Source organism: Nansenia antarctica (genome assembly GCF_963989245.1).
Source record: "Nansenia antarctica genome assembly, chromosome: 4".
Classification (NCBI taxonomy): Eukaryota; Metazoa; Chordata; class Actinopteri; order Argentiniformes; family Microstomatidae; genus Nansenia; species Nansenia antarctica.
The window spans coordinates 4,228,679-4,246,079 of record NC_137689.1 but is presented as its reverse complement, the minus strand read 5'-3'; the positions used below and the strand labels follow the sequence as shown (position 1 = coordinate 4,246,079).

Below are 17,401 nucleotides of genomic sequence, written 5' to 3'. Positions count from 1 at the left end.
CTGTCATCCAGAGAAGGCATTAGAAGCAGCTGATGGCAGCGAATCAACCTTCAACAAACCATCTGTGACAACCTGAGCCTCCAGACACACGAGGCTGAGATCAACAGAGATTCACCCCCTACGGTTTTGTCATTGTGATTGTTGCCTTCTTGGGGGATAATATATTCATAAAAAACAGTTGTGATCTGTATCGAATATAGCCTGTTCACAGTGTGGGTGGGAGAGTTGTTGTTAAGGTTTTTGGTTTCTAACCATCCTCTCGAAAAGGAAAGACACATTATCATGAATAAAAGTTTGGAAGGTCATAACCGAATCTCAGCCAAAAACAGCTAGAGCTAACAACCACAGTAATTGCGATTTTCCTTGGAAATTTTAACCTTCAGTATGAAGGATTCATAATGCCCCCTAGTACGGCAGCAAGTCAATACGCTGTCGCGAGACGGAACAGCGAAATCAACCAAGTATGAAATGAGCACGACTGTAGGCGAAAAACTTGAGTGAAAACAGACAATTTCAGAACCAAGAAAAAATAAATAGGGCTGTATACTCGATAATACACCTTGGATTCTCAGCCTGAAGATAAACCATAACTGAGACGACTCAGTGGGGATTTGTAGATGACTTTGACGAGTTGCTGCTTTTCATCTTTCTGTTTGTTTCCTTCCCCTTGCCTGTGTTAGTTTGCATGCACACGTCTTTGTCAGAGCTTCTGCCCCCCCTTGCAAATGACTCCCACCTTGTTTAACCTGTCAGTTTTCACCCAGCACACGCACACTTTAAATCACACAGCTGAGAGATTGAAGAGCAACCTGCGATGCTGTCGAGAACACTAACTTCGACTTGTGGATTGCAATTCAAACAACTTCTTCCACCACCGCCCTCTAGCACTAACAGACAACAGAGGCATCTCGGAGGCAGCTGAAAGGTTACAGAAAGCACAGAAAGCCTGATTTGTGAGTTCCCAACACCAGCCGTTTTCGGGCCTATTTTCAAAACCTGACAATAAACACAACACAAACACAAATAAACACAACTTCCAGGTTACACCTTAACTGCTCCTCCTGAGACATCTTCTGCCCCTCAGCACTACGTCTCCTAAAGACACCCGCTTTCCCCTCTACTGTGTCCCCTAAAAACCTCTATTGCCCCCCTTGTACTGTTTCTCTGTTTCTCCAGTGTAAAAAAAAAGAAGAAAAAAAAGAAAGGTTTTAGAAGAAGGTGATATGAGAAGGTTTTTCCTTCTATCAATGGCCCCGGGCCTGAGCTGGATTACTCTTCCTGCTACGACTGGTGGATTGATGATTCACATGCTTAGTATTCAAATGTATTGATTGTAAGTCGCTTTGGAATAAGGTGTCTGCTAAATGGCAAAAAAACCCGCTAAAACAAACGTCAACGCTAGCATGTGCTACTTACTCATTGTGCAGTGGTATGGAGGTTCTCCTCTTGGTCTTCTGCACCATGTTGGCTTGGTTCCTCAGGTTGATGTGGATGACGGAGGGGGCCAGCTTGCAGGGCTCCCCGTCAACCTGCATGGGAATGGACTTGTAGGTGGTGAGGGTGACCTCCCGACACTGGTTCAGCCTTTCGCCATGACCCCCGACCTGCAGCGTTGCCTAAAGAAACAACGGGAAGCAGGAAGAGTCAACGAAGAGACGAAGGCTTTGAATAAGGAGAAAATAAACGAACTACGCGCTGTATCGTCTTTCCCACCCAATCATGCACAACAAAAAAATGTCTTTCCTAAAAATAAAAAAAATCTAGAATTATGACTGCCAATGGCAGAGCCTGAGCAGAGATTAGGTTTCACGCAGTGACTGATGGTTAGACATGGTTTGGCGTCTGCCAAATCCTAAACATGTAAATGTAATATAAATGCACAAACACACAGAGACAGACAGACAGACAAATACAGCCAGACAGACGGACAAATAAGTTGATGGGGAAATACCAGTGAGGTCATAGTGAAGCCAATAACTTCAATGCAGCCGTCATCGTGCCGTTGGGGCTCAAAGTCATGGTGGTCACTTGGGTTGCCCCATGGCATCGTGCCAGCGCAGTATCTGAAACACATAAACACATAAAAACACCATCACCAAAAGTGTCGCCAATGGCCTTGGTTTATCAAAGCACCGTTCTAATAGAACCAACCCAACACTGTCGACTTCAATAAAAATGCTCAGGTTCATTTGCTTACAGGTAATATTCAAGATACTAAAAAAACTCTGTCTAGCTTACAGTTACAACAGTGACCGAGTGCACCGAGTACCACTGCATGAATATTTGATTGTACTGAGTAAAACCACAGAGTCAAATCCATGTAACCCATTTGCCAAGAAACACGAGTTCTAGGACGAGAGCTGGAGAGAGAGTCAGTTGATGTGTCTGCTAACCTGGGAATGTTGAGGAACACCAAACACTGCAGCTTCAGATCCTGAACCTTTGAGGTGAGGTCGGTCCCGTCGCACTAACAACAAGGAGAAACCAAGATGAGGTGACTCCATTTCACATGATCAGATGTTCCTGCTAGAATTCCCACATGCCCTAGAGAACCAAGCCCTTCCATGTGGTAACGTCTGTGACTGACACTGAAAGACCAATTCTGACAGGCTTAAACACGGGAGTGCAGGGCAAGGTTGCAAAGATCACACGTTGATCACACCACGCTCAACTTGAGATCAACTTCCTGTTTCGTAAGAACAAGTTTAACTGTGTCGAAAACCCTTTAGAATATTAAACTACAACTTGTTGTACCCTTGCGAAATGCTGCCACACAATCGAAGCAGAACCCAAGGTCTACAGTTCGTGACGTTAGAATTATAAGGTTCTATCTCAATTTTTGGTCAAAATTTAGTTTTTTTACATAATCTGATCCATTAGGTGTTTATTAATGCCTGTGTGGTGTTATTTTTTAAAATGTTGACATTTTTGAGTTAGTAATTCATCAAATACAAAGGTTCCATCTCACAGAACATAATAACATAATGGAATGTAAAAACTTTGACGCTCAATATCTCTGAACTGCCCTAAACAGAGATAGAACCGTATAATTCTAATCTCTCGAGTATACATGACATGATTGTAAACGGTCAGTTCAACTCACCACCACTTTGATGTGTTTGGCGAGGTCTTTGGAGCTACCCATGAGGAAGTCAGAGAACGCCGTCTGATTGGACAGGAAAAACAGAACACAGAACTTGTAGTTTCGACTCAAGGGAAAACAACTACACATAATAAACTATGATGACCAATAATGCTATTAATACTAGAAGGTTATGATGAGGATAACAATGACACTAATGTGATGAATGAATGAATGAATGAATGGTCTTTATTGTCATTAATACAGTACAGGTACCAAACAACGAAATCATATATCCAGGGGAGATGAATACATATTATATAGATACATCTATATATATCTATTATACATCTATATCTATCTATTATACATCTATATCTATCTATTATACATCTATATCTATCTATTATACATCTATATCTATCTATTATGCATCTATATCTATCTATTATACATCTATATCTATCTATATCTATCTATTATACATCTATATCTATCTATATCTATCTATTATACATCTATATCTATCTATATCTATCTATTATACATCTATATCTATCTATATCTATCTATTATACATCTATATCTATCTATTATACATCTATATCTATCTATTATACATCTATATCTATCTATATCTATCTATTATACATCTATATCTATCTATATCTATCTATTATACATCTATATCTATCTATATCTATCTATTATACATCTATATCTATCTATATCTATCTATTATACATCTATATCTATCTATTATACATCTATATCTATCTATTATACATCTATATCTATCTATATCTATCTATTATACATCTATATCTATCTATTATACATCTATATCTATCTATTATACATCTATATCTATCTATATCTATCTATTATACATCTATATCTATCTATTATACATCTATATCTATCTATATCTATCTATTATACATCTATATCTATCTATATACATCTACAGTTGTTGTTACTGTAGTTCTTGAATACTCAATCAAACAGAGTTATTATACACACCCCTGCATAGAACATCTTGTTCCGGAACCTGCTGTTGAATTTCTCCGGGTTGGCCTCTGAGGGACGCGGGGAAAGAGGGAAAGAAAGCGCATCATCAGATTGTCAGAAATGTGACACAATACTTTTGAAGTAGATACACACAACACAGCATCATTTGTAGCTGTCGATGTGAGCCGCCGTCTATGGATAGAGCTGATTCATCCCTAACAAGGACATTACGTAAGCTGTCGACGGTAATAAATCAATCGGTGACATCGCAATCGGTATATTTATATCTGTAGAATACGAAACGTCTGACCGACCTCGAGACTCGTGGAATTCGAGCGTCACGTGTGCGTCAAAGCCCAGGCTGAAGTAGTTGTTGAAGATGTCAAGAGGGAGCTGTGGAAGAAAGAACACAAATATCAATATTAAGAATGAAAAAGTATTAGAACGGATGATACTGAAATATATGTATTAATTAATTGGATTATATAATGTAAGTATAATTGTTAAGTATAAACAGGCTTCTTCCTACTCCTTTTCCGAACAATTGATAGGACTGTACTCGACATATTAGTTATTTGTTATTTATTATTTTAAATCATGTTCGAAATAAAGATTCATTCATTCATTCAAATAACCTCATAGCCTTTTAACATTTCAAAGACTTTGTTCATTCCGGCATTATTATCACTAAGCCAAAATCATCATGATTACACACATACACTGTGTCCTGCAGTAATGGGACAGTGAAGCATTTTCTCTTCTTTTGACTCTACACTCCAAATGTTAGGATTTTAAACCAAACAACAGTCATCTATCCTTTCCTGAATAGGATGTGTTATACAAACAAGGAGAGGGAACCGTGCAGAATATAGTCGGAACCTTAGACCCCTTTGCAACACTCCTCATTCTGGATAAATATGCACACTCACAACATGGCAAACACTACTTCAACTCGCCTTGATAACTCGCTGATGGTCAATGTGAAAGCATCAATAAAGCAACACCAGAAAATACACAACAAACTCAAAATAGTTTGTATCAGAGGGTTAAAGCACCACCCCAAATCCAATGTCCAATCAATGTAGAATGTCCTTCTACAGAATGCCACTAGGTGGGGTACAAATCACTACACCGATCAATACATACCACGTTCCATTCGATTTCTTTTTTGTTTTCGTGAGTTTTAAACTAAAGTAAACATTCTCATCTTTGATTTTGTGGTGTTTGTGTACGTATCGGTTTCACCATTCTGAACAACGATTGTTATGCACAGACAGTCCCACAATTTTAGGCTACCCAAAAGTAATGGGACAATAGGCTTGACAGGTGGTGTTTCTGGTAAATCAAGTGTGTTCGTTCCGTCACATAATTTGTGCAGGTATAAGAGAGCTGTCAATGTCTAGTAATGATTGCTAGGCTTTGCATTTGCCTTTGGATTTTCCTATTGTGTCTGTCAACATGGAACAACAGGAACAAAGAGGCGTCAATGAAAGTCGACGAAGCAATTATTAGGCTGAATAATCTGAAACATAGCCAGAACCAGGCTTGCTAAAATCAACAGTGTGGAACATCATTAAACATCATTAAAAGCACTTTTCTTTCTCAAGAATGTTGAAGTGTATAGAATCATCTCGTCTGCTTGAGTGCAAGCAAAATGCCTCCAAACTAATTGGAGTGCAAGCCAAAAGAAGACAAAACGCTTCACTGTACCACCATTACTTACACAAGTCACTGTATTTCAACACTGACAATACTGACAGTTTTTTTTTTAAACTCACAATACTATGGAGAGTCTCAGGTCTTCAAAGATCAGCACTCTATCTTACATTTACATTTAAGTAATTTAGCAGATGCTTTTATCCAGATTCCTAACTTTTGCTAATCTTATCCAGATTTCACTATTATGATTGAACCTGCAGAGATGTGTGCTCATTTCCAGTTCATAATGAATAAAGTCTATCACCTCTCTGCCATAGCTCTGCATGCCAAATCTGAGCTGGCAGATAGTTAACAGAGGGTGAAGCCAGGAGTCAGTTATACGTAAGGGGCTATCATGGTTGCTGTTACTCCCCCCATCCTCAGCCAAAGACATATTTACATCACTGACCAGTCTGCACATCCCTCTCTCTGCCTAGGCTTTCTCAACTAAATCAGAAAAACTGATGTGGCGTTAAAAAAAACGGTTGCACATGAAGTGTGATAGATGCTGTAATCAGATACACTTTGAGAACTACCGTTAAATACTTTAAAAGTCACTGAGGTCTTTTACGCTACGTGACCCTGTTTACAATAAACAAATTACATTGTGACATTGTGCAAAGGTTAATTATCTGGGGCCTCGATGAAAACCCAAGACTGTCAACAGCTGATTAATGTTGTTATTACGTCAACATAGAATTCTGACACACAAAAGATTACACCCGAGCGCAGGCAGTGCAGTCACGCAGACACACCACCACACCACACCACACACAGAGAGAGCTTTCAGACAGATTCTGAGATAGATTCTTGAGAGGAAAGTGTTCAGATGAATGGAGCTTTAAGTACTCTATTAAAAAGAGGTCATAAATTAAAGGAGATCGTTATCAACGTTGAGTTTCACCTTGTCAGTCTGTTGCTCATCCCTCTCCTCAGCACCTGCCTCCAGGTTTGGCTCTACCTTCAGGTTCCAGCGGTCAAGCTGAACGATGTTGCCGTCTTCTACGTGAGATAGGATCTTAGACACAGGCTCATCTGTGTAACCCTGGGAGATGGAGGGAGTAGAAAGAAGAATAACAATTACTCACTGGGTTTGGCAGTTTATTTACAGAGGAGAAGACTAGGATAGATTTTAAAAATCAATGGCTCAATAATCAATGTACAATAATATCGTATTGTCTTATGGTGCAAATAATTACTTACGACCAATAGAAAACTGTCACGAGTAGAATGTAGCTAGACACTGTAGCTAGACAACTCATACAGTATGTATTTCAAGTAATAACACAGTCATTATAGTTTTAGCACAATTTCAGACAGTTTCCACCTAAAGGAAAGACGGTGGGCTTGCATTGACCAACAACAACATTTATTTGTCCTTCCGTGCACCAACTCTTTGGAACCGTCTTCCATTGGACATCAGACAGGCATGCTCAGTGAAAGTGTTCAAAACCAAGTTAAAGACCCACCTGTTTTCTGTTGTCTACATGTCATAGCCTGTGTATTTGTGCTGTGAAATTATGTGTGTTTTTAAATTGAAATAGTTGTTTTAAATTGTTTTACATTTGTTGCTTACCTATTGTAAAGCACTTTGATGTAAAGTGCTATACAAATAAAGTTATTATTATTATTATTATTATTAACAGTTTTTCAGTTCCCAGTGAGTCGTGCCCTGACGTGGTTGTGGTACTCACCCCTCCCCAGTTGAGGGTCCTGGCCAGGTCGTTTCCTGTGCCCAGGGGAAGGACCGCTACGGCGGGCTGGGGGTTCAGCTGCAGCTGGTCCAGAGTAGACAGGATCCAGCCCACCTGTACAGGGACCAAGACAGGGTATGTACAGGAATCTTGAGGTTAATTTGAAAGTGACAGTTGGATCTAAGTGACAGTTGACACTAGAACAGCCGTGTCTATGTTACCTACAAGAGACTCCTCAATATACTATGTGATCTTCTCTACTGCACCATTTACACTTCAGTTACACTGACATTTAATTCATTCCATAATGAATATGGTTTTATTTTTGTATGGCATAACAAGCTGCATCTGCTGCTAATTATTTTTTATTGTTAGATGTTGTTCTAAAACTGCGACTGTAGATTGTAGATATCCATTACAGCTCAGTGCAAAGATCACCATAGGGCTAAATCATGCCTCTAATGGATGTAAACATTACACAATGTACTATTGCAATGAGCACACATGTAAAGTAAACTATATTAAGATCCTAAAGCATGTTTCAATATCTATATATAGCAACAACAACAAATGCTGCACTCACCGTCCCATCCCCTCCACACGCCAGTATCCTTAGATTATGCACTTTACGGTACATTTCTAACCTTGGAGAGACAGAAGAGCAAGAAGAAAGAAATGAAATGATATTCATTCTGGATGACACTCGACAGACCATGTCTGCTAACAAAAGGTCTCCCACACAGTAATCAATAATATCCTTCATCAAAGTGAAAGAATCGTTACGCAAAGGCTCTCACACTGAGGGTAGATATCCAAAGCTTATTTTTTTTTAAATCAGGCATATTCTATTTAATTAGAGGAAACACCATGACAGTGAGGACAAAGCAGTGAAGAGGCTCAAAGACAGAAAACAGATTAATGTCAAGTGTTCAGTGTAGCGTTTGCCCCGGTGCAAGTAGTCCTTTCTATTTTCAGGTTTTCAGGAGAGGATCTAACATAAAAGGTAGACCATACTGTAGAATGGATTTCAACACTAGAACAGCCGTGCCTTTTTTACCTACTAAAAGAGCCGCCTCTTTACAACGCTAAGCTGCTACTTACACACAACGACCACTAGTTGTCCGCTTGTAAACTAGCCTGCTTCCTACACAGAAAAACTGCAAAATAGCTTTATACTAGCTTATCCTGATGTGATGTGATGTTTGAAAATGTAAGGATACTGGGTGGTAGAACGCACATAATCTAGGAAAAGTCATGAAAGGAGGGTCCTAAAATGTGATCGAGTGCAAAGATATAACATTTATTTTTACTCACTGGGGTCAAATGACCCCTCATGGCTGATTAAATGTAGAGAACACATTTTAATACAGGTAATGTGTCAACGACTTCATCGTGCTTATCACCTGTGTTTCCCCATTCTCTTCTGAAGGTAACAGGAGCAATGGGTGCAAACACTGAGTACATCTGACCCTTAGAGGACCACAAACTTACCCTTCCTTGGGTCCCCCCTGACTCAGGTCGAACACTTGGCGAGGGTTGAGGTACCACATGAAGGTCTGGATAATCTTCGCTCCCTGAGTGAGTTAACGAGTTCAAGCACAAATACGGATAATCCATCACCATCAAAAATAGTAATCAAAATAACTTTGGACGTAGATTCATTGGCTAAAATGTCTGCTGAGAATGTCTGTGCATGTGTGCGTGTTGTGCATGTTTCTCAGGAGGCTGTCGAGCCATGCAGTCAGGAGGATTAAACCAGTGAGACGGATGCTGTGCTTGGTTGGCTAGGCCGGTGGTGCTGCTGACAGGTGCGGGGGGTGCAGGGGGGGGGGCTCACCTGATTCCCTCCACTCTTGGGGTTGACAAACACCAGTAGAGGCTTTATGAGCTGGGAGGGGATGGGCCTGACGATGAAGGGCTTCCACCGGGCCTCCTGCTGCAGGAGAGAGGGAGAGGAGGAGGAGGAGGAGGAGGAGAGAGGGAGAGGAGGAGGAGGAGGAGAGGGGGGGGGAGGAGCAGGAGCAGGAGGAGAGAGGGAGAGGAGGAGGAGGAGGAGAGGGGGGGGGAGGAGCAGGAGGAGAGAGGGAGAGGAGGAGGAGGAGGAGCAGCAGGAGGAGGAGGAGGAGGAGAGAGGGAGAGGGAGAGGAGGAGGAGGAGAGAGGGAGAGGAGCAGGAGGAGGAGCAGGAGGAGAGAGGGAGGAGCGGGAGAAGAGAGGGAGAGGAGGAGGAGCAGGAGGAGAGAGGGAGAGGAGGAGGAGAGAGGGGGGGAGCAGGAGCAGCAGGAGGAGAGAGGGAGAGGTGGAGGAGAGAGGGAGAGGAGGAGGAGGAGGAGGAGAGGAGGAGGAGAGAGGGAGAGTGGGAGGAGCAGGAGGAGGAGAGGAGACACAGTGAAGCCCTTACTGAGAAACGTGGGTTATTTTAATACACACCACATCTGTAACGTTTTATTTTATCTGGCTAAACTCTGATTAACTATCTGATAAAACTATACCACACACGTTCAATCTGTACAGTTATGCAAAACACAGCAGCTTCAATGAAATTCCCACCAAAATCAGATACCAGAAAGAAGAAAATAGCTGGCTGAAACTCTGCTGATAACTCTGTTGAAGTTCATTCATAAAACGGCTACTAGAAACTGCTCAAGAAAATGCAGCCGCAGCATCTCGACGTACGGGGCGACGACACGCTAATTGTTAATTAGATTTCATTGCAAAACACCTAGTTAACTTTTGATGATATGATCATATTGTTGGCGAAACGTTTTCGCTTGTTCTGGTTTAATGTACATCTGGGATCCCCCAATCATTTTTGGAGAAGGAAAAAATAATAATTTGATAAGGAAATTATCATTTTAATTGAAACAAACAAAAAAAAATCTTCCGTCTGGCATTTCTTTTTTGGGGGTGTGTGGGGACACTATTCCAAACATAATTAATAATTTCAGCAATCAATCAAAGAAGAAATGCTCCCTCCTAATTCCACCCCGTAGCGAATTCCAGCTCTTTTTAGCGAGCCAGATTTATTGGCTCAGCAATAAATATGGGGAGCCTGTGGCTCAGGAGGTAGAGGAGCCGGCGTCTAATGATCGCAAGGTCGGCAGATCGGCGGTTCGAGCCCCGGCTGGCTGCCACATGTCGAGGTGTCCTTGGGCAAGACACTTAACCCCAACTTGCTTCCAATGACCGGGCCGGCCGGCGCCTTGCATGGTAGCTTACCGCCCTTGGTGTGTGAATGTGTGTGAGAATGAGAGGCCGTTGTAAAGCGCTTTGGAATAAGGCTCTATATAAGTCAGTCCATTTACCAATAAGAACCGACCAAAATCTTTTGGCTCCCAAACAGCTCTTCAGCCACTCTTTCACCAGACCCTGTCACACACAGACTGTAGCAGAGCATAGTTTGCAGTCTGCTCTACTTTTGTCGTCATCATCGCTTATCCTAAAATATCTCCAAACTGCTGACGTTGCTCCTCCTCTGCCTACCAGCTACGAGAGGCTATGTTACGTTGCTCCTCCTCTGCCTACCTGCTACGAGAGGCTATGTTACGTTGCTCCTCCTCTGCCTACCTGCTAGGAGAGGTTATGTTACGTTGCCGTAAAGTGGTCCCAGGAGCGGATGTATCGGAGTAGTTTTACAAGTACGAGTACATGACCACAGTATCGGGTACAAGTACTGTTATCGGTATTGGTGCATCCCTACAATACAGACACAGTATTGGACACTGGATTTCGCCTCTACAACTAGCATGTATTAACAAGCCCCACCTTCCTGCCTGGATTGCGTCAACCGTGATCCAATAAGGGTCTTATAAGAGACTGTGTACATCGATAATCTTACACTGGCACCTGTTTGGCACCTATGTAAAACATATTGCACAGTTCAGAGGCGAGGCAATATACTGACAATGTTGCCCTAGGACTGATCAACAAGTGATGTATTCATGTCAGTATTTTGCCAATATAATCAGGACAGTGTGGGAGTGAGTAGAAGCGAGGAGACGGTAGACAGGTTTGTCGAGTCGGACTTTGAATAACAGAACAGCAGCAGTAGTATCACAGTGCAACAGCGACGGCAACAACAACTTAACGTAAAGACTCTCGTGTGTAAACAGGAACTCTAACTCTTCGTCTTAAAGGAGCCGCACCTCCTCCATAGTGTCTAGGGAATATCTATGTACAGTGGGTCACCACAACAGTGCATTGGTCGAGACAACAATTCAGTCATACCTCTGCTCCCTTTTTGCTGGACTTGCGCTTGAATGAGGTCCGTTTCTTCTTTTTACTCGACTTGAGTGATGTCTAAGAAAAGAACAACGTGACACTGATGTAACATCGCAATTTTATTCACATCTTAAATACATGCAGAGTTAAGTCTAAGTTCACTGAACATGTGCTTCAGATTTCGGATCCATGTGTATGTTGATATTTCTACGTCCTTTCAGTTGATACAGGTATACAGTAACAGAATAGATGACTACTGCCCTCTTTTGGTGTCTAGATGCTATGACAACACACACACACCCACACAACCGAACCACAGCAAAGATGGGGGTACAAAAGATGTATACAAAATATTCTAAACGTTTGGGGAATAAGAGCGTTAGACCGAGTGTCAGTGGATCTCATCCATAGGTATGTATGTGGGAGTGTGTATTGAAATGCTTGCCATAGGAAGGATTGAGTGCATAATGTGATTATGTAACAACCTACTCTGTGACTCTGTGATAATGTGATTATGGGACAACCTACTCCAAACATTGCTATGGCTCCTAAAACCCATTGGCGTTGACTAAGAGGAAGCGTCGTGTACCTGAGGTCTGCGTACGCGGATGATCCAGGTGGGGGGGACGATGACAGAAGCGTGAGCACCCAGGGAGCAGGGCTCCTCGATCTGCTGCAGCATGAAGCAGGACACCTTGTTGTGATACTGGGAAGGGGAAGAGGAGAGACACGGACACAGTGAAAACACATCCTACAACACATCCTTCTGCATTATAACACACTTTCAACGTAGACACTGAAACACCCACACACACAGAGACTCACACATACACACGCACACACGCACACACACCCACACGGCACGCACACACACCACACACTCCTTGGAGGCCTTTGTTTATGTGGTGACTAACGGCCAACCCTATCGCACTGTGAGAGCAGAATGTTTTTGTGGTGTGGGTACTAAACACACACCCACACACACACACACACACACACACACACACACACACACACACACACACACACACACACAAAACACATAATATCATGACACACACACACACACACACTTAAAACACATAATATCATCACACACACACACACACACACACATACACACACTTAAAACACATAATATCATGACACACACACACACATCATATATAATTCATGAAGTACAGTAGCACTCACTACCCTATATAAGACAACATGATTCCCTCTCAGTATCTACAGTATTGTATTTGTATGTAAGATAAACAGAACACAACGTACTGCTTGTTTACACCAGGAGCAGCTGATGGCGACGATCTCTTTACTATGAAATGTAAACTTCTGCTGGAAACCCTGGAGACAACAACATGAAACAAACACACAGTATGAGGAGGTCCCCTCCTGAGGAAAAGGTTTTAGGACAATTCAGTCATTCTTTCATCTTGCTAGATGTTATTTTATTTTATTTAACCTTTATTTAGGCAAGGGAGTCCCATTGAGAGCCCTGCATACACACAGTTTACAACCATACATCAATCATACATCAATCATACATCATACAACATTATAAAACACAATCAAGACAATCAAGAAAAACATTCTTAACCAAAGAGGTCCTCAATCAAACCGCTAACCCCCCTGAGTCATTCTTTTATCTTGCTAGAAAAAGTGAAAATGACAACGTTATTTTATTTAACCTTTATTTAGGCAAGGGAGTCCCATACAAACAGTTTACAACCATACATCATACAAAATACCAACATTATAAAACACAATCAAGAAAAACAAACACATTTCTAACCAAAGAGATCCTCAATCAAAACACTAACCCCCCTGAGAGGCACCAGAACAACCAACTGACATTAAGAAACTCTGAGAAGGAGTTACGTAATTGATGTTCTTGAATTTCAATAACGAGGTTAGGTAAACCGATTATTGCAGTAGGGCTTTATACACAAAAGGGGAGAGAATGAAGAGATCCACGTCAACATTTTGTGGGATCACCAGCCGAATCCGAGACAGCACTTACCAAGGAGCTTGATTTAGCTTTCTTAATTGATGAAGTGCATCTATTTCTCAGTTATCTGAAAACCTGCCAATCAGTTACTGACTGTCTGGTTGTCTACTCTAGCAGATGTTTTCTACATAGAGGAACATCACAACAAGCAATGAAACCTGAGTACTTGATGAGTTGGTGCAGTATCGTTCTTACCTTCCCACACTGCCGACATTTCCCATCCTGTCTCCGCCGGTGGACCCAATGGTGCCGTACAATAGTGGGCTGAAACAGAGACGTTCAAACACAAGTCAATCACCAGTCAACTAACTAACTAACTGACTAACTAACTAACTAACTAACTAACTAAATAACTAACTAACTAAATAACTAACTAACTAACTAACTAACTAACTAACTAACTAACTAGCTGCCAAACTCCCAAGGTAACAAGTCTGTGTTCCTGTTTTTGGTTATTATTAGTTTCATACAGGAGATGTGAAAATGAAAAGTGATATTTTCATGAATAGTGAAAATAAGAAGACACCACCTGCTCCTCGATGATTCTAGAGCACTTGTGTTCCCCTAGTGGTTAACTGGAGGACTACATACATTGTAATGTATGTCCCTAATACCTAGATTGCTACACTGTAATTTGTGTGGTTTGTAAGGGTTGTTGGGGACATTGGTTGCAGGATGTGACCATGTTGTCTTGTTTTGTTATTATGTGTTTTAAAAGAAAATAAAGAAACATCTGATGAAAGAAACTGTAATGAAATCAGAAGTAGGGGACAACTGGAGAGGGGCCCCCAAGTGGAGGCTTAGAGATGGTGATGGGGGTGGGGGTGGGGAGGTAGGGGTGGGAGGGTACCTTGGAGCGGGTCAGGAATGGGGTGGCCAGGCGGTTAGCCATCCTCCGGAGGCGCCTTAGAGGCCAGGGCCCTCTGACGGCTCTCTGGAAGGCTGGCTAACCAACACAAGGCAGGGTGGGACCAGAGAGGCAGGGTGGGACCAGAGAGACAGACCAGAGAGACAGAGGGGGACAGGAAGAAGAACAGAAAGGACAGATGGGATAGGTTACAGAGGGAGGGAGGTGTGTTACAAAGGAAACAGGGAGGTAAACAGAGTGAGGTAAAAAGGAGGGTAAGAAGATGGTGAAAGTGAAACATAAGAGCTTAGATAATAATGAGAAGAGAAATATGAGGGAGTGGAGGAGGCTTGTGTGTTTCCACTGTCTGGGCATGACAATGTGGCCATCAGCTTTCATCGGATACACGTTTTTATTTAAAAAAAAAAAAAGTTTCCCATAATGGGAGTATTGCTTTTTTGCAATGAGCTCTACAGTTCATGTCATGAATATACTGTAGAAGACTGTGCCATGATCATGTTTCTTTCTGCTTCTATCACGGAGACTGCCAATGGCCCCTGGCCTGAGCTAGATTACGGCCAAGCTCCACCATGGCCATCGAGCGTTGCGTCAAATGTGCGTTGCGTCCGAAATTGGGATCAAATGCATTGTAATCAATGAAAGGTGCTCCACTTGCTGCGTTGCGTCAGCGTTGCGTCCGATGGCTGCGTCAAAAGTAGACATTCAAAAAAGTTTGATTTTTGACGGTGGACGCAGACGTCACAATGAGACCAATTGACAATTGACCAATGACAGTGGAGCTAGAGTAGAACGTTGACGTTGACGCAACGCAGTAGGTGGAGCTTGGACAACGGGAAGTTGACGCAACGCCGATGGCGAGTTGACGCAACGCAGCAGGTGGAGCTTGGCCGTTACTCTTCCTGCTACGACTGGTGAATTGATGATTCACTTGCTTAGTCAAATGTATCGATTGTAAGTCGCTTTGGAATAAGGCGTCTGATAAATGCCTAAGATGTAAATGTTGAATCAGACTGAATGGAAGGATAATGGAACTTACCTCTCGTATATTTCTGGAACCCGATTCCCTGAATGAAGGTTTACACCTAAAATTAATCTGTAGTGTAGAGAAAAAAACATGTATTCACAATTAATTTGCAGTTGTTTCAAATACATAATATCATCATAAAGAAAATAGAACCAAGGCGACCGATGAATCAATCCAAAAGCGCCAAAAGGAGAGGGTTTGTTGATCAAACGCAAAATGGTCAAACCCAACATGCCGAGGCTCTCCTGCTTAGAGGTACAGGACTGACAGATACCATGTGACCCCCCTGGGGTCACATGGTAGAAAAAAAATATTTGATGTGTGAATCCGTTCCCTCGGTTTAGTAATTAGTTCCCTCGGTTTAGTAATCCGTTCCCTCGGTTCAGTAATTCGTTAGGGTTAGGGTTAGGGTTAGGCCCTACGAGCCAGAACGATCGCAAGGATTAGGGTTAGGGTTAGAAAGCGATCGTTCAGGCTCGTAGGGCCTAACCCTAACCCTAAGCCTAACCCTAACCCTAACGAATTACTAAACCGAGGGAACAGATTTACTAAATCGAGGGAACAGATTCACACATCAAATATTGTTTTTCTACCATGTGACCCCAGGGGGGCTCCGTAGGTACAGGACTGACAGAGAAAGGAAAATGGGAACGTAAACAACTGTAACCATGGAGATAACGCAATCACTTCTTCATCTGAACTGACACCACCGTTACCTCCACCATACCCATTCATTCATCCGAAATAATAAAGACCAAACCATCAGATTAGCATTGTTATGAGAATAAGAAATGTTAGAGAACAACATTTAAACCAACTGTAAAAATCCATAAAGAACAGAGCGACCGACCGGTTGTTTTTCCAACCAACCAATCAAAGCAGTACGGTTTGGAATACCACTTTGATTATCCAAAGAATGACCCGATTATAATCCAGCAAGGAAGAGCATATTATATTTAAGCAGAGAGAGAGAGAGAGAGTGTGTGACTATGACCTAGTACAGGTATGAGCTATCTCTATCCAAGCCCCCGTAGTAGCCTGAGAGATGTTTAGGAGTCTCACTCTAAAGTTGGAGTCTTTGATAGGCAGTTGGCTGCACACGTCTTCCTGGAGTAAAGCCTCGGTGCTGGACAACTAGAGAGGAGTACGGGAATTAGGTTGCCATGACGCTTGTTTAAAGACCCAACTGACATGGAATACGGTACCAGTCAAACGTTTGGACACACCTTCCCAGGGCTCTCAAGTCTCACGCATTGGGCATGAGACACACGCATTTCAACCCGTTCACACACTCACACGCCGCGTGTGTCTCACACCCAATGCATGAGACTTGAGAGCCCTGCCTTCCCATTCAATTGAATGGGGAAGTGTGTCCAAACCTTCGACTGGTACTGTATATTTATATGAAAATATTTCTGAGGGTCAGATTTTATGGGGCTCGACATTAGCCTCTCTTTCTTGTCTTGTCTCTGTAATATTTTGTGGTTACAATTTTGTTATCCCGAATGACAACACAAGCTCAATGGTAAAACAATGTAGAGATTATGGAAACGTTGATAGACCGAGGCTTACCTTTTCTAGCTGCTCAATGCAGATGGTGTGAACCACTATCTTGCAGGCTGCACACTTCTTCCGAGCTACAGATTTTTGCTGTGGTTAAAACAAATGGGAGAGACAGAGTTCAATGTTCACTTTCTCTACAATTCAGCATGAGAGGAACTTTTCCATCCTCAAGATGGCAGCACTTCCTCGTTGATCAAAATGTGTGTCCAGTAACGTGGACACCAGAGGGA

General features: G+C 42.2%; 1 protein-coding gene across 1 annotated transcript in view; it reads right to left on the bottom strand.

Annotated features, from left to right (window-relative positions):
• Positions 1-17,401, bottom strand: part of dgkza (diacylglycerol kinase, zeta a) — a 57,506-nt gene that overhangs the window by 39,500 nt on the left and 605 nt on the right. Inside the window, exons 2-18 of the mRNA XM_080528603.1 lie at positions 17,181-17,258; positions 15,621-15,677; positions 13,912-13,980; positions 12,981-13,052; positions 12,295-12,411; positions 11,712-11,783; positions 9,323-9,421; positions 8,977-9,059; positions 8,069-8,129; positions 7,486-7,599; positions 6,696-6,836; positions 4,408-4,486; positions 4,106-4,161; positions 3,104-3,166; positions 2,394-2,467; positions 1,952-2,063; positions 1,417-1,616 (exon numbers count right to left, since the gene is read on the bottom strand). Of these exons, the coding sequence (XP_080384729.1) occupies positions 1,417-1,616; positions 1,952-2,063; positions 2,394-2,467; positions 3,104-3,166; positions 4,106-4,161; positions 4,408-4,486; positions 6,696-6,836; positions 7,486-7,599; positions 8,069-8,129; positions 8,977-9,059; positions 9,323-9,421; positions 11,712-11,783; positions 12,295-12,387 (1,247 nt within the window). The 5' untranslated portion in view covers positions 12,388-12,411; positions 12,981-13,052; positions 13,912-13,980; positions 15,621-15,677; positions 17,181-17,258. The remainder of the gene's footprint in view (positions 1-1,416; positions 1,617-1,951; positions 2,064-2,393; positions 2,468-3,103; positions 3,167-4,105; positions 4,162-4,407; positions 4,487-6,695; positions 6,837-7,485; positions 7,600-8,068; positions 8,130-8,976; positions 9,060-9,322; positions 9,422-11,711; positions 11,784-12,294; positions 12,412-12,980; positions 13,053-13,911; positions 13,981-15,620; positions 15,678-17,180; positions 17,259-17,401) is intronic.